This window comes from Nesoenas mayeri (genome assembly GCF_963082525.1).
Source record: "Nesoenas mayeri genome assembly, chromosome: 1".
NCBI lineage: Eukaryota > Metazoa > Chordata > Aves > Columbiformes > Columbidae > Nesoenas > Nesoenas mayeri.
Window position 1 is genome coordinate 126144901 of NC_137541.1, and position 21528 is coordinate 126166428.

General features: G+C 40.2%; 1 protein-coding gene across 5 annotated transcripts in view; it reads left to right on the forward strand.

Annotated features, from left to right (window-relative positions):
- APP (amyloid beta precursor protein) overlaps positions 1 to 21528 on the forward strand; it is a gene marked incomplete at both ends in the record, with an annotated part of 219018 nt that overhangs the window by 83263 nt on the left and 114227 nt on the right. For all 5 annotated transcript variants that reach the window (XM_080345581.1, XM_080345582.1, XM_080345583.1 and 2 more), the window contains 2 exons: positions 16700 to 16812; positions 18287 to 18480. In XM_080345581.1, coding sequence (XP_080201707.1) covers positions 16700 to 16812; positions 18287 to 18480 — 307 coding nt within the window. The remainder of the gene's footprint in view (positions 1 to 16699; positions 16813 to 18286; positions 18481 to 21528) is intronic.

Below are 21528 nucleotides of genomic sequence, written 5' to 3' on the forward strand. Positions count from 1 at the left end.
TTTGCATACCATGGACTTTTTTGTATGCATAGTTTTCTGTTTGGGTAACAGCCTTCAGGAATATTTCCTTCTTACCATGAAATCCCTTGTAAGTTCTGTAATTGATCTCAAATTTTGCTCCTTGTGTAGCAGCCAATTTCTGTTACATCCATTTCGTAAACTGGCTAAGCTTGAATTGAATTACATGTTTTTTTTTTACTCTGAGAAGAAATTGAAGTCTTCTGGGAAGGGTTTCCATCCGATGGTGCTGACACTGCCACAGAGAGACCGATAACCATCTATGAATGCTTTGCTGGACCAGAGCTGAAAGACACATTCAGATGTTATTGAATCTGGACCCAACTTTCTGCTGCCTGTCCTCCAGCCTTCCCCTTGAGCTCATCTTCAGTTCAGCAAAGATCAGCTGGCCAACAGTTTTGGTGAAGAGTGGGCCAAGCTGACTAAATAAATAATCCCAAAATTGCTATTTGGTAAGGGGTGTTTAAAACCCCCCTGTCTTTGGTCTTACTGATGGCATGGTCACAGGTGTGGAGTGCTGGCAGGAGGCCAGGCGGAGGAAGGGGAGAACATGGAGACACTGTCTTTTGAGAGAAACAACATATACAGCATTCATTACTTTTTGAAAATGGTACCTCCCATGCTCGATAGCCCATGAAATATTTGGCTGTCTAGTGTATTTTTTGCTTGTCATCTCGGGTTTTATACCCTTAAATATTAGGTTGGCTTTGAAAATAGAAGACATACCATGTGTAAATCACAATCATCGTTATATTGTTGTTGTAGAGCACTGAAGTGATAAATCTTTCATGTTTCTTTTCCTGTTTCAGATTTTGGAGGAAAAAAAAAAGTCAAACTTCAGACTAGTTACAGTGTGAACTTCGTTTCCACGTGCTCTTTAGCTTCGTTCTGTGAATCATAAACATTTTCATATGTCACTTTGTTCTCAGTTAGGGTGGGAAACAAGATTTTAGATTAAAACTTGATAGAATCTTAATATATATTTTTCTTTTCTGTAGCTTACCCAGAACCTTTATAGTACTTAATTTGCTCTTCTTTATTAACTAACAATGATCCCTCAAGGTAATTTGATATATCATAAAGAAGTAATACTGAAGTCTCATACATTTCCTTTTTGCTAAACTCTCTAAAATGATAGGCAGCTGTGAAGTTTTATTTCGATTTTCAGTTATGTAACTGCCTTCATAATTTACAAAATGTCTCCTGTGTCAAGGTGTTTCAAGAGGAACTTTTAAATTCTAATAAAAATTTAAGGTGTAATTTCAAGTTAAACTCTAATACCATTTTTATTATGTATGAGCAGTTGGCTGTGTACAATTACTGTTATCTGGTCTGTTACAACAGAATCCATTTACAGCAGGTTTTTGTGCATTATCAGAGGCAAAGCTCTTAAGGAAAACGTACTCTAAAAGAGTACTCTGCTGAGGCCAGTAAGAGCATTGAAGAAGTGGAGGGGATGTTTTTCTGAGCCTCCCAAGGGCTTTGAGGTGCCACCTCTTTCCCTTTGTCACCCTCCTGTCTTCCAGCAACATGTCTTGCAAGGTGTCTCTGAGGTTGCTCATTGCTCAAAAATGATGCTGCTGTCAACTGCCTGTCCAGAGGACAAAGCGTGAACGGTGTCTTCACTGTGTTTTGGGCTGTGTGCTACACCAGGGGATGTGACCTAACTCATGCCCAAGCATTCAAGCCCTCTTTGAAGTTGGTTATCAGGAGACAATACCTTCTTGGGACATTGATGCCTAGAAGTACCCTTTTTTTTTTTTAAGTAGAATTTCCAATTACTTTCTCAATATTTCTGTTTATCGTATGACAACTGTAGCTGGGATGAAATGAGGTAAAACAGCACCTTTGGGGAAAACCTGCTAAAGGACTCATTGACATTGCCTCTCATCTGGCAAAACTGATTTTTGTTTTTTTAAGTACTGCTTGCAGCCAAGTGCTGGTTCTGTTGGATTGGGATGTCAGCTCAGTTGACCCACTTACCTGATATGGCAGGTTTTGATCTCTGAGCAAGAACGGCCGTGCTGCGTGAAGTTCTTGAGCACCTTCCCTGCCCCAGCAGAACCTCTGAATGGGGCTCACCTTGAACCTCTTCCCCATATGAGGCAGCTGTGGTCTGCAGCCTTGGCTAGACAACAGAGTCCAAGCAATTTATCCAAGAAAAAGAGGTTTTGACCATGACAGTCTGTACAAAAGTCTTATCTGAATAATTAAGTCCTAATTAGGTGAAATTTTTCTTGTTTCTGATTTGAGTTCAACAGCAAGCAAGCAAGGAAGGAGTCACTTGCTGTCCTGTTTGGTCAGTCCTGCCTTGAGTACATTATCAGTTTATTGACAAGGTGTCCCATCTGGTGGACTTTGAGAGGAGCACTGAGGGATGGGATCAGCTTCCTGGGCAACTGGAGCAGAGGCACTAAGGGTGGGAAGGGGCAGCACCACCAGCAGTCATTGTGCTGGTGCACTCCTCTGTGTATATTCTCTATTTTTAGTTACCAAAACTGGTAGTGAGCTATCAGGAATACTGCCTTACTGCTGACGTTAGAGGTGCTGCACAGAGTAACATCGATTTTCATCTGCTGCTTTGAAAATTTTTGTTGCTCACTGATTACTAACCTGCCCTTTAAAGTTGTTTCCATCCTGCTGTTGTGTGTAACTCCATCCTAATGTAATTTAGGTTCCCTAGAACACAGCCCTTGAAACACTTCAATCAGCTTACTCCTAGTTCTCTCTGTGTTGAAGCTTGTAAGATGTGTTGCAGCTTATATATTCATATACATGTTGTCAAATATGTAGATAAAAATATATAATGTACTCACTGTGATTTATTTAATATCATACTTGTGTTGTTTTACACACTTGGGACAGATGCTTTACCCTTAAATTTTTTTCAGTAGTAGTTCAGTTAGATGCTTTTGACTGGGGGCAAAAATCTGCAAATAATCTAATTTTCAAAAATAAGCTTTTATAGACCTTTCAGATGCATTACAAAACGTTCCATCCCAGTGGTTGGTCTTGATTTATTCAATCTAATTTGTCATCCTTGCTGTAGGCCTACAATATGATATATTTACTGTTCTTGTTGAGTTTAATGTCTTCCTTACTGTTGCTCATCTTGCTCTGAAATCCATTTACTCTCTCAATTTTTTAATCTGGTGATGTGATACAGGCTATTTGAATAAGAAATCTTCATTCTGATACTGTGGATTAGACTTAGACAGTAGACAGTGTTTCTGATCATAAAGTCTATGTAAATAGCAAATATTATTTTATCATATTGCCTTCAATATTTGCATGTAACATACTGTTTATGTTGGTCCTTAAGGACAGGATTCAGTTCTCAATAGAACATGATCTTGCATGTTAATCCTGACTTGGTTTCTGTCCACAATGACTCATGTATGAGGAAGAGAAAATAAATAAAGCAAGTTGGAATTAATTACTTGGTAAAATACGAACATTTTCTACCAGCTCTTTGTATAATAACTACTGCTGTGTTCACTGAGTTTAATTCTTGCAATGAGAACTAGAGAGGAATGATTTTGTTATGAAGTAGGGCTTTTGTAGATAAAAACTACACTGACTTCTGGGTCATTCAGTGCTCTCATGGGGAGGTGAGTGACAATACAGAGCTTTTGCCTTTTACTTCATTAGAGCAACTTGGCCCCATCATTAGTAGCAGTCATTACTTTCACATCCTGTTTTATCTTGGAGCAGGTTCCTGAACCCTTTCTGTTGTCAGTCTGTTTCATGTTAGAAGCCAGAAATTACATTTGCTTTTTGGAGTATCTTTCTTGCAATGTGATTGCAGCTTCTGCCTTTCTTCAGACATCGGGAACCTCCCCCAGACTCTATGATGTCTCAAAGATGGGTAAATCAGTCAGGTTTTGCTTTGAACCTTGCATCACAATCTGGTTTATAAGTCAAACAACTTGAAGCTTCTGACCATGAAGACTTTATTAGAAGAACCGGTGTATGATAGCTGTACAGAAGTTCCAGGGAGTTCTCTGTTGCCCTGATACTTAAAAACATGGGTTACTAGCCTTTCAGAACTGTCCTTACCTGAAGAAATGACAGCTTTTATCAGTTGTCTGTTGCTTATAATTAGTGTTTTGTTTCTAAAAAGTGATGCTCACTGGATGCAGAATGTGATGTTGCATTTAGCTTACCTGAGAGCGTATCTTTTAGCTTCCTTGAGTTACCGTGCCCGAGTCAGCCCTTCTCTTTCTCCCAAGCTGTCCCGTCCCAGCTGCCTTGTAGCTGAGCTGCCAGACCATGCTGCCATCCTTCCTGCAAGACGAGTTACGGCTCTGCTTTGTGCAGAGCAAAATCACATTTTGTCACATGATTGTTAATCTGGTTACCTGTTAACTTTGCAGGGCATGAAAGTAGTTTCTTATTTTCCCACATTGCTGTTAATACAGTGAAGTCCTTTGCCCACAGGCGGTAACAATTGGAGTGGAAGTTTGATCTTGGCAGATAGAATATTCAGGGCTCAGTGATGTTATGGCAAGTGATTGCTTAGGTTGTTAGTAATCAGCAAGGTATTTCTGCAAAGTTGATCTTCAGCTGCTGCTTATGGAGTTATTTATTCACTCATCAGAGCCTTTGCACAGGATGGTATTGCAGAAACAATTACTGCCTGCACTTGATTTCATAGTGATTTCTGTTCAATGCCAGAAGAGAGAGAGCAACAAATGAATTAAATTACTGCTGAAGTAAAAAGAATTCATTTTTTTATAAGGAAAAATGCAGTATGAAGTTGTTTAGGAGAGGAAAAAACCCAAAATCTTCCTGAAGTAAACGTTTCATTGTTTAAAATGTAGTATATTCCTCATTTGAATCCTGGCGTTTGAAATGGCTTTTGATGGCCAAGCCTTAAAGGTGTCTGTACCATTTTCATTCTTGCAACCAATCTATAGGTGTATGATCGTTACTCCCTCTAGACATCAGTGGATTAGTGGGGCTTTCTCTAGCCTTATGCCTAATGCCAGATGCTTTACCCCAATTACTATAATAAGAATGACCCATGAGAAATAATCTCATCATATAACAATGTATAGCATGGTGGGATTACTGGTCCCAGGTGTGCTGAATTGTTTTGAAGCATCCTGTCTTTTTGTCATCCTAACATTTGATTGGTGTCTTTAGGAAGTCACTAGTACGAATACATAGGGTATGCATGAATTAATTAATCCAATTACATCTTATTGTATGCTGTTTCCACTTCAGAGTCCATTTTCCAACTAGAACTTGAATAGTGAAGTGCATTAAATGTCACTTCAACCAGAAGGAAGGCACAAAATTTTAGACCTCTTGCTTGGAGATTGGCACTTGCAGATCTTGCTGCAGAACATGTCTGCTGCCTGCAGTGAGTGGGGGGGCAGGAACAGTAACAACCAACGTGCAGCTTGTTGTGCATCTCACAGCAACAGCAGAATGTGATGTTAATAGCTGGAGCGTTAAAATCCCTGCATTTGGAAGCATTTATGAAGTGTAATCTGTTTTGAAGTTGAGATGTATTATAGCTTGTAAAAACCTGAAGGCAGCTAGGGGAAAAATAATATTCACAAAGATGTGATTCCTTAAGATTTGGAATGTATCCACTTTTGAGAAATATCGTTAAGTTATATTTGGTATTTATATTTAAATATAAAGAAGAACATTAAAATGGGTCCTGCAGTATCAGTCATCTTTATCAAGTGATGGTATGCAATTTTGTTAAAAATTTCCGAAAAGGTTCTTAGAAATGTTTTTATTTTTAAAAACATGCTAGCCTTCGTTTTCTGGACATTTTTGGAAATCAAACTTTGTTAAGATCTTAGTACGGGAAAGAGTGAACGTTGCTTTAAATAGGCTTGGGAACAGTTAATGAATTTTTTACTTTAGATAAACTATACAGATTGAAAACACTTAAAACTGAATAAGGAGGATTTCTCTTTATTTGTTGTCTAACTAGTGCTGACTGGTGTTTGCTGGTGGGAAAACTCTAGGCTTGAAGAGGTCCAACACTCACACTTGAAACTAAAATACTCCCCTATTTTAAGAAGTACTTTGCCGGAGAAGGGGATGTGTTGAATTTGTGTAATAAAATGAGGAGATCACGCCTCCTCAGTTTTTCCTTACCGTTCTTATTTCCATGTTGTGATTGCCAAATGCACGCCCTGGCACACATGTTTCCAGTTCTCCTTCTGAATTTAGAACACGGGAAGGGCAGGCAATTCCCCCTCCAGTGGCACAGGATGGGAGGACCAGATGACAGGAAGTATCACTGAGTGATGTCCAGTCTGGTTTCTCTGATGGTTTCTGTCACCTGCTGTGGGAACCAAGGGCACTTGACAAGGATCTGCGAGTGACCTGCACTGACTTCCCACAGGTAACTTCTCCCTCGACAGGCTTTTTCAGTGTTTGGTGCTTGACTGGTGCCCTGCTCTGCTATTGAATGTCCCACTTGGCAGTCGTGTGAGCAGAACTGTAAAGGAGCTCATCAGCCATGAAGAAATGCATAACTGGGAGTGGATCTAAGTACGAGAGTACAAGGAATAAAGCAAATATCTGAAAAGTCAGAAGACTACAAGGCAGGAGGCAATTGATATTTTGAGATGTACATGAAAAAAATCAAAATATAAAGAAGAGCCTGAAAATTATAAAAAGAATGTATTTCAGCAAATTATTCTCCCCACTTGAGGCTTTTTCTTAGCATAACTTTTTTTTTTTTTATTTGCAATATCTCAACACTGGCCTGATGATTCTGATATAAAGACTATTGTGACTGTGTACCAATGACCTTTTTCTATCGTGAATGAAATAGGTCCTTTCTTGAGGTGATAGGTGGTTGTTTACAAAGAATATGTGCAGCATCCCTGTGGATGGTGAGGCCAGAATAGTGTTTCTGTTTCCTCCTCTTGGGGGTTAGTGAGTCCAGATAGTAGGGCTTTTTTGACTTCTGGTAGGGGGATTCTTGAAAAAGTGTCCTTTTAAGAAGAAAACTTTTGTTTCAGCCAGTTCCTCAAATACTTTGGTGTCTGTGGTGTTATACTTCGTGTTTTACTTGGATTACTCAGCAGCTGATGGCTTTTGACTTTGAGGTCCTGGGACATGCTCAGTGATGGCTTTTGTGAAATAAACACTGCAAAAAGAAGTGGATGTGGAGAACAAAAGGCCTTAATGCACAATGAGTTTAACCACTGGGTGATGGAGAATTGCTCTGTATACAGCACCCTCTCAAAATGCGGAATGGAAGCAGGGGAATCTTATGTGAGTAAAAGAAGTAGTACCTGATACTCAGAGTATTTTCTGCTGTTCCATTCTGGTAATAGGAGGTCCTCAGCATATGAGGTTGGATTCAGGAAACTTTTTTGTTTCCTTTCCTTTTGTTTCTCATTCCTTGTACCCCTACACCTCACACATTGTATTTCACTCTAAGTACTTGACAGGAATGTGTAAAATTGAGTGTGGAAAAAAAATAATTCAGCTGTTGTGGAGGAGAAGAGACATTTGTAAAGAAAACATTTTAGGTTTTATGGTTTTGTTTTCCATGGCAGCTTTTGTGGGCACAGAAGGTCAAGATACTCTAATCTCTTTTCCCTTGCACTTCCTTTCCAGACTGAGGTGGTCAGTGCTTAGAGGAACGTCATCTCTATGTTTCTTTTACTGCAGCTTGCTGTAGTAAAAAAGCTACACGGGGACAGGATGCTTTTCATGCGGAATGGCAACAGGCATGTAATAGCAGGCCTATAACTGCATTTTGCAGACAGTACCGTGTAGACAGCCTGAGTGGAGTACAAGTGCTGTTATTTTTGAAAGTACCACTGTCCTCTTTCCTTCCCGATTTTTCTGCTAACTTGGTTGTGGCTCAGGACACTTCAAGTAATTTTCAGAGTCCCAGGATTCTACTTTGAGAATCTTCACAAAAAGCTTACTAAATCTTCACAAAATGGTCTCATGAAGCCTTTCACATCTCATTTCTGTTCTTCAGAGTTTTCTTCTACTGTTTCTTTCAGGCTTTTTCCTTTCTGTGAATTCTACCAACTGTTTTCTGTAGATCAAACAATTTCCGGTAAATTCTTGGGTTATTCTGTCCTCCTGTTTGATGAACCCAGTAGTTCCCTCAGGTACACTGTATGCAGGATTGAACAGTATTTTCTAACTTGCCTTGGTTTCTAGCAGCTTCCAGCTTTTTCATTGCTTGCTCTTTTTATAGCACTGCAGATCTGTTCTTACTAGACATATTGCTGTCAGTTTAGGATGGGACCTGGAATCCCCCAGAAACCACACATCCCCTGCTCCAAAAACTATGGAAAAAAGAAACCACCACCAAATGACTCTGCAGCACGTACCCACAAGTGACATCCTTCACTTGATCATCTTTTTTCCACTGTAGGCAGCTAGGCTGCAGTCTCCAATGCATTCACCAGCCCTCCAGAGCAGCTCACCATGTCCTGCTGCAGATTTATCAAACAGGACTACTCTGATAATGGAGTGAAAAGTAAAAAGTAGATCTGAAAAGTCTGTTGGGGCTGCAGAAAAGGGAGGAGAGGGAAGCAATAAGCAATTAAGCATGGTGTGGGAGAAAGAGCAAAGATTTTTGCTTGGGTGGCATCACATAAGAGCTCTGTGACTGAGGCAGGATGGAATCAAGCTATCCAGAGTTACATCTCTAGACTTCATTACTCCTGTTGTTTCCTAACTCACTATCTCCAAGAAAACAGGTAGGATTACATAATGTGGTGAGAGGGGGCTGTGTCTGCAACAAGTGTGCTCATTTGTGGCAGAAGCTTTGCAGGTGTAACCAATGCGCTGAGGAACTGGAAGGGAGAACAACTCAATCCTGAAATTTCTCAGCTTCCCAAGCTGAACTTTGCAGCCCACTTTTGGGCCTGTTTCTACATAAATCATGCTTGAGAAGCAGCATTTTGATTTGTAATGCAGGGTGAGAAAGTTTGTAGTGTGAGCGGCTGGTGCCTAGAGAAAGCAAACCGAAGGGGAAACCCTTCAGATAGCCTCTTGGGGGAAACCTGTGCTGCTGGTCATGCTGATAACAAGTTCTGGGAGGGAGTTTTTTCTCTTTGTGGGCCTTTTAGGATGTTGGGGCAGGAGGTGGGATCCCAACAGGTGACATAACCCATCATGCTGGGGTTATAGTGGGCTTTAGAACACTTCTGTTACATTGCATTAATGAGAAAGAGAAGGACAGAGAAGGCATCTTATTGTGCTCCCAGCAAGACTTTTCCTTGAAGATGGAGGAGACAAGTGGAAAAAAGGAGAATAGTAAATGAAAGTAATGCTTCAATGAACCATTGAGGTGCTGCGGACTTTTAAGGAATGTTTATAAGCTTCATCTATAAAGATGCCTGAGTATGATGATGTGTATATGAATCTTCTTGTGTGTTAAACAGATGTATCTGTCATTGGCATAGCACTCCAAATCTGAATGACACTTGTGTTCTATCTGGAAAGTAAGACAATTTTATCAGAAAATGCAATCAGGCAAAAAAGCAGCAAAGTGAGCAGAAATTCCATTTATGTCTGTTGTGGTTTAACCCTAGCTGGCAACTAAGCCCCGAACAGCAACTTGGTCACTCTCTCCTGGTGGGATGAGGGAGAGAATCAGAAGAGTAAGAGTGAGAAAACTCGTGGGTTGATATCAAGACAGTTTAATAAGTAAAGCAAAAGCCACATGGGCAAACACAGGAGAACAAATAATTTATTCACTGCTTCCCTTGGGCAGGCAAGACAGCAGGGCTCCGTTACATGTAATGGTTATTTGGGAAGACAGATGCTGTAACTCCCAACAATCCCCTCCTTCCTTCTTCCTCCAGTTTACATGCTGAGCATGACATCATATGGTGTGGAATATCCTGTTGGTCAGTTGGGGTCAACTGTCCCAGCTGTGTCCCCTCCCAGCTTCTTGTGCACCCCCAGCCCACTCGCTGGTGGGTGCTGTGAGAAGCAGAACAGGGCTTGGCTCTGTGTGAGCACTGCTCAGTGATAACTAAAACATCCCTGTGTTATCAACACTGTTTTCAGCACAAATCCAAAATGTAGTCCCATACTAGCTATTGTGAGGAAAATTAACTCTGTCCCAACCCGAGGGAATGTCAGGAAGATGTGCCTTGGAAGGTTCAGGTTGGACATGAGGAAAAGGTTCTTCCCCCAGAGGGTGGTGGAGCACTGGAACAGGCTCCCCAGGGAGGTGTCACGGCCCCAAGCCTGACGGTGTTCAAGGAGAGAGTGAATAACGCCCTCAGACACATGGTGTGAACTGTGGGGTTGTCCTGTGCAGGGACAGGAGTTAGACTCGATGATCCTTGTGGGTCCCTTCCAACTCAGGACATTCTTTGATTCTATGGAACCAGGACAATGTGTGTGAGCAAAGGGGTAGGACAAAGAAGGTTTGAGAATAAACTTTTCTATGTATGGTACCTTATGAAATGAAGACATAATAAACACCATGAAATACTTACAGGTATATTTCTTAGTATATGGTTCATTATTTTTATCCAGAGAAGTGGACTTTGATGGATTGTACCTAAAGGATTTTAGCCCTTTGACTCCAGAATTTCAAGTGTCCTATTTGGACTTCCCAGAAATCACAGCGGAACACATGATGTATCAAGACTGGAGCTCCTTATTATGGTGCATGCATGGGTATTTAGATGTCAGTGAATTCCTTACACTGGGTTTTCTTTTACTTGGATCTTGTATCCCAAGTATGGTCATATGTTGTGTGCTACCACAGTGTTTCTGAAAAATACTTAATTGTTGTGATTTCTCAAAATTGTTTTAAGAGCATCAAGGCACTAAGATGTAGTATAGCTGGAATTACCAGTTAGTTTGTATTCTAATAGAAGAGCTTTGTTCATCCCAAATTGTTGCCTTTTGTAGCAAAACAAATGGATAAATGTTGTGAATAGTGAAGGTGGTTTACTTGAGAGTTGTTGCATCAGGGTGTATTTGCTGTTACAAATGCTAAATAACAGAACAATAAACCACTTTTTAGTGGGTGTACTTTCTTTACCTTTTCAAGTTTGATTGAAAGCAGGAATACAGAAGCATTCAAGGACTTCTTTGAAGCAGAAAAAAATACTAAAGCAATAGACGTGTTTGATGCTGTGAAAATATCTGTTGGAGAACCACTGGCCTTACTTTTAGATGCTTAAAACATAGTGGATGGGTTAGCTCAAAAAGTAATAAAAAACTTAAGCTATCATTACGGGAAATAACTTCTTGGAACTTTATGAGGACGAAAGGGGCAATACAGAGGTGTGTTGATGGAGTGAGTGTTGGTTTTGGCCAAGATCCTGGAAGGCCGAAGAGCTGCAGCTGCTCCAACATCACACCCCAGAGGTGGCTGCGCAGGTTGTGCTTGTCACTTCTCCTGCCCCTCAAATTTGGGTCTGCATTGCTGTCCGTCTGCCGTGCCCTGGGGCTCCTACTGAAATTCATGCTCTAGGTTACAGATAAAAGGGCGGGGACAGTTTTCTTACGGAGCTGTTTTGGGACGCAGTTTTATGCGCAGGTAGTAAGCCTGTTACTCATCAGAAAACTACAGATGGTCCAAGCTGCTGGGACACCAGGCAGCATGTTTTATCAGCACCACCTTGTCTTTCTGTCAGCTGATGATGGGTTTTAGGGAAAGGCCTCTAATTTTGGCATTCAGGATGGGGTCAAGGGAGGTGATTTTGAGCTTTTAAGGCCGCTGGGGTTATGTTGCAGTGCCAGGCTCACTGGGGTCACTGCCTGCAACCTCCTCCACAGCCTGCTTGTCACAAGCCACTGCCCGGGGGCTTCAGCGTTCTTCTGAGCTGCTCTCAGTGCCTACAGGTTACTCGCAGAGGAGGTACAGTAAGGTAGTATTTAATACAGTAGGTACAGTATTTAATACCTGACTGGGTACTGGTATTAATATTGGTAGTCCTTAATAGGTAACGGTCTAGATAAAAATTATCTTTTATGTGGGTTTTAACATGCTTTCTAAACAGTGCTGCTTTTTAACTTCCATTTCAAATTAGATTTGGAATTGGAGAAATCTACAAATCCCTTGTTTACTGTATGCTGTTAAAATCTCTTAAACTCAACTGAGGATCTTTAACAGTCCAGCTTAACATGTCTGGCAGCTGAGTTCAGAATAAAGCTGGACTGCACCTCAGCATGGCATCCAGCCCTCCTTCAAACCAGGTTTTGACAGACACAACCTCTCCCTCTTCATCTGTAGATACTGAGTCTAAAACAGTGAAGAACATGATGGCTACTTGTGTATGTCGCTAGGTAATTGTTCTTACTGAATCATTTTACGGAAAAAAGGAATGTGTTTTTTGAAGTATCTAGGTGCTTTGCATCTTCTCTGCTTTTCTGGACTTCTGAAGAAAAGAAAAAGCATTTTCAATGAAGTGTGGTTTCTTTGTATTTGAGCCCACTGTGTTTGGCTTGCACTGTGATGCAGATTGCAGCTAACCTTTAATTACTGACTTTATAAATAAGAGAAAGCATCACACATCAAGACTTACATAAACTTCACCCTTAATAAAGGCACCTAAAGTTATATGGCTACTTAAATAAATGTAACACCGTATGTGGAATGCAATATGTAATAAAGGTGCCTGGGTAGGCAGAGGTGGTGCAGGGCAGAGCAAAGCCCCGCAACAGCAGGATGGAGAGCAGCGCAGAGCTGATCTGTTCCTCGCTGCACCATACTGAGTGTGTTGTGGCTTGGGATAATCTTTGTGAAGTGACAGAGAAACGACATGTTTGTCTGAATGTTCGTAAATACGTATGGTGCAAGCACCTGAGCTTGTAAATTCATTTTAGCAAGGCTTTTTGTTCTCATCAGTGACACGGAAAATGAAGTCTTGAGTCCCAGAGCCTCAGCATGTGTGCTGCCTCCTCATGCAAAATTTAGCACAGGCTTTGTTTGAAAGTACTCCTCTGAACGTAATTTGAACACGCTTATTCTTTGGTTGGGATCCTAACCATCTGCAGCAATCTGCTAGCAGGTGTTTGGTTTTGTCACGGTTTTTGTTTTATTACCTTCATCATCTTTGCTCTCTTTCTGTGCAACGTTGGATGAATCCTCACATCCCATCTGGTTTAGGCAGTGGATGGAAAATCTGCTGCTCAGGACCGTGTCTCACACAGGGTATAGTATTTCAATTCTGAATTACTTTGCCCTGATATGTCTCCCATTAAGCAGATAGGATAGTCATCTTCTTACAAGCATGCCCACTTGCTGGGCCCTTTTCTTCCTGGAGAAGATTTAAATGTGTGTGATCAGTTACCTTCACAACAATCTTAATTCTTTTCTTAGAGGTTGATTCTTAATGCTCTTTCTTAGTCTTTGCTGGGTTGAAAAATGAAATTTCTGATCCAGAACTTCTGACATTATAGCACAAAATCTGTTGTTGTTCCAAAAGTACTTTTCAGAAAATAGGATGTGCTTGACTGAAGTAAAATAATTTAATAGTAAAACATGGCATCATAACCTTTGGCAAAACTGTCTTTGAAAAATGTGAACCACTAACACATTGTGATACACCAGGATGGGGCAATATGAAGAAGTCCTCTACAAACACTATAGAGAATTAGGCATCAGAAATGGGATTACTGACATTAGAAAAAACCTGAAATTTTTAAAATGTGATTTACTACATTGGCACGGTCTATGTTCCAGTGACATGCGGACAGTTAAAAGACATAGATTTGAATTAGTACGAAGCAACTTTTTCTTACAAGGGTGAGATTTGCAGCCTTTAGCTAAAGGAATTCTAAGCACAGGCTCCTTGTTTTTTTAACATGGTAACATCATCTCTGCCCAGAATTCCCCCTCCAGGCTGTTTTCTCCAGATGGGTCAGAAACCCACAAGCCAGAGGGATCTGGTTTTGTCCAGCCCTTCCCTGCAAGAGCGAGTAAGCAGCTACTGCGAAACAAGTAGCTGCTACACTTGTGTTTTGGATTGCTTGAGGGAGCTTAGTGATTTATGAGCTCACCAATAGACAAATTGTGCCATTATGGTTTAGTATTAGAGTACCTCAGCAGAGCACAGATGTACAGCTGTAATCAAAATACAAGAGATGCAGAAAAAATAAGAATAATACAGGAAAAAACCATAAATGTAAGCCTGACAAAGCACGGGTGCTAGCTATAACACCAACCATTTGTGTTACGGAGTTGGTGCAGATTTTGCAAGCCCTTCTGTCTGTGGCGTGGTCGTGGTTTAGTTGTGGCTTGCTGGGCCATTCTGATGGATCTGTGTTTCCGTTAGACTAGTGCAGGCAAAATAAACATTGCAGTTGTCAAGTGAACTTAGTTTAGTTCACCGAACTGCCACTTGAACATTAATTATTTAAAATAACAGGAACAAAAATAGAACAAAAATTCAAAGCTTTGTATTTAAACTTCAGTAATAGTTATAATGAAACAAATGGAAAAAGTTTCCAGCACAGAAGTTCTGTGTATGTCTAAATAATGGGCAGAATTGACGTTTATTTGAAATTAAAAAAAAATTGAAGGCAATAGGAATCACATGCAAAGCTGCAAATGATTGTTATTGTCCAGATTTTCACAACCCTACTTAATTTATTATAATTCCACATCATGAAGGAGTGTTACGTTAAATAACAACTCTTCTTCCCAGCTATTTATTTCCTTCTGAAAACCAGGGGGTAGCTCGTTCCAATGGATTGTGCATTTCTGTGAAATTCAGCAACTGGTTGCAAAATGGAGCCTCATTTGAAATGAGAATTTGAGTTACCAGAAGGATGCTACCTTATTTTCAAAGAATCTGATTTTATAAAGCAGATACATGTTTTGTGTATAAAAGTTAGATCTGTTACTCTACTTTCAATTATATCCATATCTGTCAGATCTGGTTTGCCAGGGTAACATGCACTCCGGGTTTTGGTTGGGGGTTTTTTGTTGTTGATTTGTTTTTTCTTTGGTTTTGTAGAAATGCCATAAAGGCTGCTCTGAATGTTTTGTATGCTTGAACAGCCAGAAAAGTAAAACTGTAGTTCTGTATGAAGTTGTATGTCCTAGGAGAGCAAAGTCCTCATACTCCGTGAGACTTCAGCAAAACACCCACGTGCTTTCTTAGTGCTCAGGTACTTGGCTAAATTGAAGCGTTAGAAATTACTTGGGTTCTGAGTGGCTTTGTAGGGGATCATCCTGCCACATATCCAAAGACAAGTGTGGCTAAAAACAAGGTACAAATTTATTCACATTTCAGTATAAGATTAGGGCGTGATACCACTGAGAGCGGAGACTTCATTAATACAAACTGCAGATTTTATATTTTGGGTTACCAGAAAGTGTTTTAACTCATTACTTTTGCAAGTTTATTTTTGGATGCCTCTAGAAGGCATTTCTGTTAATAATTTTCAGACATTAGAGTATGTCACTGAGGGAAAAAGATAACAAAATCTCTTTTTTCCTAGTAAACTGACTGTGTTTTAAAGGTGTCAGATCAAAAGCACTGAAATGTGGCAAGGAAATTCATGTGAAGTACACATCTTGGTGATTAGCAAAGATATATGCATCCATTTGCTGAACTCTGATTTCCCCCAATGCATTGAGTGTTGATTATTTTTAAAAATGACTTTTAAGTTGTAAGCCTCAAGAGCCACATCATCAGCTCCCTGAGACAACCCTCTACTGCACAGTAAACTTGTAGTCATCTCATTTTGATTAATTAACCTGTTATTAGATCCATGCAGCCATTGGGCCACCTTAGTTCATTCATTAGTAGGCAGAGGCTGTAGATTTTTGGAGGTTACAGACAAGCGTGCTTCAGGAAGCTGATTTATGCCAGTGGAATCATCTGCTGTACTGATCAGTAGATCAGCTCCTCAAAAGTACTCTCTAATTTTTCCTTTAAAATATATCATTGACAGGTCTTGGGGTTATTTAATTGCAATGCCAGAATTGTACACAATTCCAGCGATTTTAATCTAATAAATCATGTTACTTAACAGCTGAATTTCTTCTTATTTTTAAGTACTGAAGCTGTGAGCATTGTTTATTTCAGTAGCATGTGAATTTTTGTCTTACTGCTGTAGACAGTGCAATCGCTCTGGTCACTTATCTCCTTGGTAAAGAGTCATTTTTTTCCACTTCAGTCTGACGAGGGATTCAGGTGATCCATGAATCATCTTGTTCCCTGGCTGATGAGCTCCATTTGCTCATCAGCCTTCTGGGCTAACCTGAATTCATCTGGATGATGAAATACTGTTGCAATAAAGAGGCTGCATCAAGAAAAATAACGAAGTGGACTATGTTGGTGTTTGTGCTTTAGTTCAGTAGAAATACCCTGGAATTGTACTAAGAATTTCTAAACGCTTCAAACCCTCTCCCTACTGCTGCTTACATGTAAAATGTAGTTGTCCCTCCACCACCCACATCTTAGATGGGTCCTGCAAGTCTCACACAGGGTAAATGGAAGTTAGCGTATTACACAAAAGTCTTCGTAATCTAATATGTCTCCAAGATCAAAGGCAGGAGCTACTTTCAAATGGAAAGTCTGAAGAAGAGGCTAAAGGAAGGACCATTTGGAAACTGTTTCATTCTCTGCAAACAGCCCCTGCCACTTATTCACAAAATCTGCCCTATCCCTAGCTAAAGGTCTATAAGGATGAGGTACTGAAAGCAAAACTAACATTTCTCGGGGGTTTTTTGTTTTTTTTCTTTCAGTGGGTGAATTTGTGAGTGATGCCCTTCTGGTACCAGACAAGTGCAAGTTCCTTCACCAGGAAAGGATGGATGTGTGTGAAACTCACCTGCACTGGCATACTGTTGCTAAAGAGGTATATTCATCTGTCTTAAAATTTCCTGCCTTCGCTTGTTGGAGCTGTATCACTCTTCTGAGGATGAGTTTAAACATAGCAGTGACATGGAAAACAAAAAGCAGTACTTATGTATGTTTGAGTGAATGGCTTTTTGTTCTGCCAAAATGGGAAATGGGAGTCACTCTGCTGAGCACATCAGAGTCCTCTGTTGGATACTTAACGTTGACCTTTGAACATTGACCCTATTTCATAAGCAGTGTTTTTTCCCCATGTCAGCTCACACATCCACCATGTTTTCGGCCTCCCCAACGTGATGTGTTGGTGCTGGTCTGGAACTAAAGGTTGATCACTAATGCTGAGGTCTTGCCTTTATTATCATCGGCCTTAATAAAGGTGTTTGTGTGTCAGGTGCTTCACAAAGATCACACAGGCCTCAAGAACACGGTATGCGAAATTCATCATAAAAGGGTAAGAGAGCTGGTAAGACATAAGAGTAGCCAAAGATATTTTGCAGTCAAGCACAGAGTTTTTACAATTTACCAGTGCTTTATGGAAAACAGAAAAAACCCTGACGTTATAATTGGTAATGAATTTTGGATTATAGGAATAAAAACTGAGATGAGCTTGAGGAAGATTTCTGGCTGCTATTTTGTTTGGAACCTCTTAGTTTGTGTGTTATCCCACCTTCTGGAGATTAAAATTGGAATGTGCTTAGCAGCTTTGCAGATTTTCAGTTCTTGCTTGAATCACACTGTTGCCCCTCAAATGAAGCATTTAAGGCACCAACCTTCATACAAGCAAATTCTAGTCCATTCTAAGTACTTGCAAACTTGGAATGCCATAGCCTAGAAGAATATCATCACTGTGCATCATGGAACTATTTTCCTTTTTTCACCTCTCCTACATCACTATGTATTTTTGAACTACATTGCTGTATCTTTAAGGTATAATTATGCACGACTGACTGTTTTCCACACAAGGCCAGAAGGCACTGTAGTGGCAGAGGTGTCAGACCAGGTACAGTGTGTTTCCAGTATATCAGATCTTCAAAATGTTAATCTGTCTTGCAGTGAACTCCTTTAATAGCATTAATGCATCAGGATTGGGATTAATACATCAAATTATCGTTCTGCCGTTGGGCTTTCTGTCTAGGAGGCACAGCCTGTGAGGATTTTAGGCAAGAGATTATGGAGTTGTCAAGTATATTGGAAGTGACAATCTTGCCATACTGGCAGAGACTAAAGGGCATGGGAGGGGAGAGCTTGTTGTCACAGTAGTCATGTAGACACAGGCAGGGAGGTACCTACAGTGCAGGTACTGAATGTACATGTGACCACTCTAAATCGTGCTTCAAAATTCAGAGATCATGCAGTTCACTGTCTTCAACCTCCTAAGGCAGTATGCAGTCCCTCATGTTTTCTTGAGGTCTGTGACATTTTTTTTTTCATCTTCCGCTGTGACATTGTTGCTGTTTTCTTTCTATTTCCTGTAGTCCTGCAGTGAGAAGAGTATGAATCTGCACGACTATGGCATGCTACTGCCCTGTGGAATTGACAAGTTCCGTGGTGTGGAGTTTGTTTGCTGCCCCTTAGCAGAGGAAAGTGACAATCTCGATTCAGCTGATGCTGAAGATGATGATTCAGATGTCTGGTGGGGAGGCGCAGATGCAGACTATGCAGATGGAAGGTAAGAGTGACTTTCTACCCTTCAGCTTCTTATTATCATCTCCTGTAAGATGCCAGAAATCTGTCTAAAAGACCTCAATGTGGAAGAGTCACTGCTCCTTATAAGAGAACTTGTAGCTACAATGGTTGAAAACATCAGTGTTCTACTCATTTATTTGTAACTTTCTACAGAAAAGCTTATTGTTAATACAGTTATTGTGCTTTTAGTGCAGTCATCTTTTTTTCAATAAGCAGTGCCATATTTATAGCAAAAATGCTTAAATCCATACTTTCCGACAACTAGATGATATATACTGTACTCTGAGATGCTCCATGTGCAGTCTGGGGTACTGCAGCAGATACTCAGCCAACATAACCACTGGAGGTGTTGAAATGTCTTCATTCATAATAGGCATTAGCTATGTGCCATTATTACCTTAAGAATGTTTCTTCAGCTGACAATTACTTTCTAAATGTGATTTAAAAGAAAAACTGCTTTAATATCTAGCCTATCTAGATTTATTAATATGCTACTGTTAGCTTGGAGTATGGAGGTTTCCTTTGCGAGACAGCAGTGGATGGGAAGATACCATGTTTGTCTTTACCCTTTAACATCCCTTGTGCGTGTAGGCTGATTTTGAGCCAAAATATGGGTTATGACTGTGTTGTAACTGAGTGGTCTGGTGCTGTCAGAGCCTTTTCATGTCACTCTCCTGAGCGTGTTAAGCAGCAGTTGTGAGAACAGAGTACAATTACGTCCTTGCAACTGAATTCAAATATCTCTAAGATAGCTTCATAGAACTAAAATCTACATTTTAATTCTGTCTGTGTTCCCTAGATTTCCATCACTTCATGCTGTGCTAATGCCGTGCTTCTGCTTCTTAGGTGATGATGTTGCATCTTTTACAAATAATATACAAATCTAAAAACTTGGAGCAGATTACTGGTCATTTAGAGGAGAACCCTGAAAAAAAATGGGAACTGAATGATGTGAATAATATGGAAAGTTAATAGTTCTGAATTGTGTAAAGTTTGGGGGTTTTAATAATCCAGATGGAAACAAGTTCAGGAACAGTGTAGAGATGAAGGACAGAAATTGAATTGCTGAAATTTGGTGCAAAGAGATGACATGAAGACAATGAAAAATTAGAAGCCATGTCATGGTGGGCATCTAAATCTTCCTTGACAAAGCATTATGAAGTGTTGCAGGGAAAAGTTCTTTGTGAATAATGGAATAAACTTAATTAAAATATTTCACCCTTGTGATTTCCAGTTTTCTTTTATAAATAGCACTGAATGGTCAGAGCTGCTTGATGCAAGAAACCTGTGTCAAGCAACAGTGCATCTTCCACCTTGACACCTTCAAGCCATTTTCTGGCTTGTGACACTTTGACAGCTGTTGGAAGTAAAATTTGTAACCCTTTCAGTGGGATTTGTTAGCCGCCCTTTGGACTGTTGCTGTGTCACTTCTCTATATCTTTTTAAGAGTTTGATTGGAATATGTTCTCTTAAAATAAGGCATGAGTTGTGAGAACAGAGTACAATTACGTCCTTGCAACTGAATTCAAATATCTCTAAGATAGCTTCATAAAACTAAAATCTACATTTTAATTCTGTCTGTGTTCCCTAGATTTCCTAGATGACCTTGTTCTAATTGACGCAGATTTACACACACAAGATAGATACATAGATCTGTCTTATGCACATATTACCTGACTTATGTGTATGTCTTATATTTATTACATATCCCTACATATAAAATATTTAGATATAAAACTTCTCAGGTATCTGATAAAAGATTCCTAAAATATTTTAAATAAAAGAGCGCACGGGTTTATATAGAGTAGTTCCATTTCTAAAACAGATATCCCTTTTCTTTGTCATTTTCATGTTTGTCACTGAACATTCAATTTACTATTCTAGTCTGTTTTGTTCCTCATAAAGCAGTACAATATCTGAAGAGATGAGTTCAAGAATAACTTTATAAATTTTGTATCCTTCAGGAACAGGAGCTGTAATTTCATTTGAATCCATTCAGTAGTTCCAGGCAAATACTGTTATTTTTTTCCTCCCCACCCATAGAGGTGCATGCACAAGGAAATGCAAATGATCCTTTTATGGTGCACTTGTACTTCAGCTGCAGATGAAGAGCCAAGCAATTTGTAGTTCTTTTACACTGACTCACTCATATTTCTTGCTGCCTTTTCAGCTTCCCAACTGCATTTAAACTGTGCATGCTGGAGCAAGAAATACTCTTGAAATTTAGCCATATAAAAAACAAAACAAACCCCACCTCATTTCTCATGCAGCAGTAAGTGGTAGTTCAAATTGTGTGTATATATGTGTATATTCATACATATATGAGCATATGTTTGTTTGTATACAAATATATGTGTGCTGCAGCCCTTCAGCTTACCTGGGTGATCTCACACTGACAATGTTTGCTTTGTCTTGAAGCCTTCCAAAGAGTTTAAAATCCTTTAGTATGTAGGTACATCCGTGGTGTGACGCTGCCTGAAGGGAAGGGGCTGGCAGCTCTTGCACTGGCTGATGCCGACCTCGCTGCTTGGCAGCTCTGAAGCAAAGCGCTCTGTCAGAGGAGGTCTGGGTTCTTTGTGGAGCCCCTCTCTGGATGGGAAGTGGGGGTATCTGCTAGCAGATCTGGTGGGCAAGGTATCCATCCAAGTATTTTCCTCACTCAGGAATCGTGACAGCTGTTTCTTGGGGCACATCAATGGAGTGCATGTTCTTGGTATCTTCCAGTTGGTGGCTTTGCACACATGCTCAGGCCGCACTCCAGATGGTGAGATGCGTGCTGTGTATTTCAAGGTGGGGAACTCATTCTGGGGAATTTTTGTGTTTGCTTCGCTGGTCATTTTTGTGGCCGCTGCTACAAGTACTTTGTGCAAAGGCATGAAACTGAGAAGGTAGGAGCCGGTTCCTTAGAAATGGATTTTGTGCTGTTCTCTGCTGTGGGTTTGCAGCAGGAATTCCACAGCATTCCTCTTGCAGTGGTTACTGGGTTGACTTATTTTGTACATTTCTACCCAGAAGTCAAGATTTCTGAATA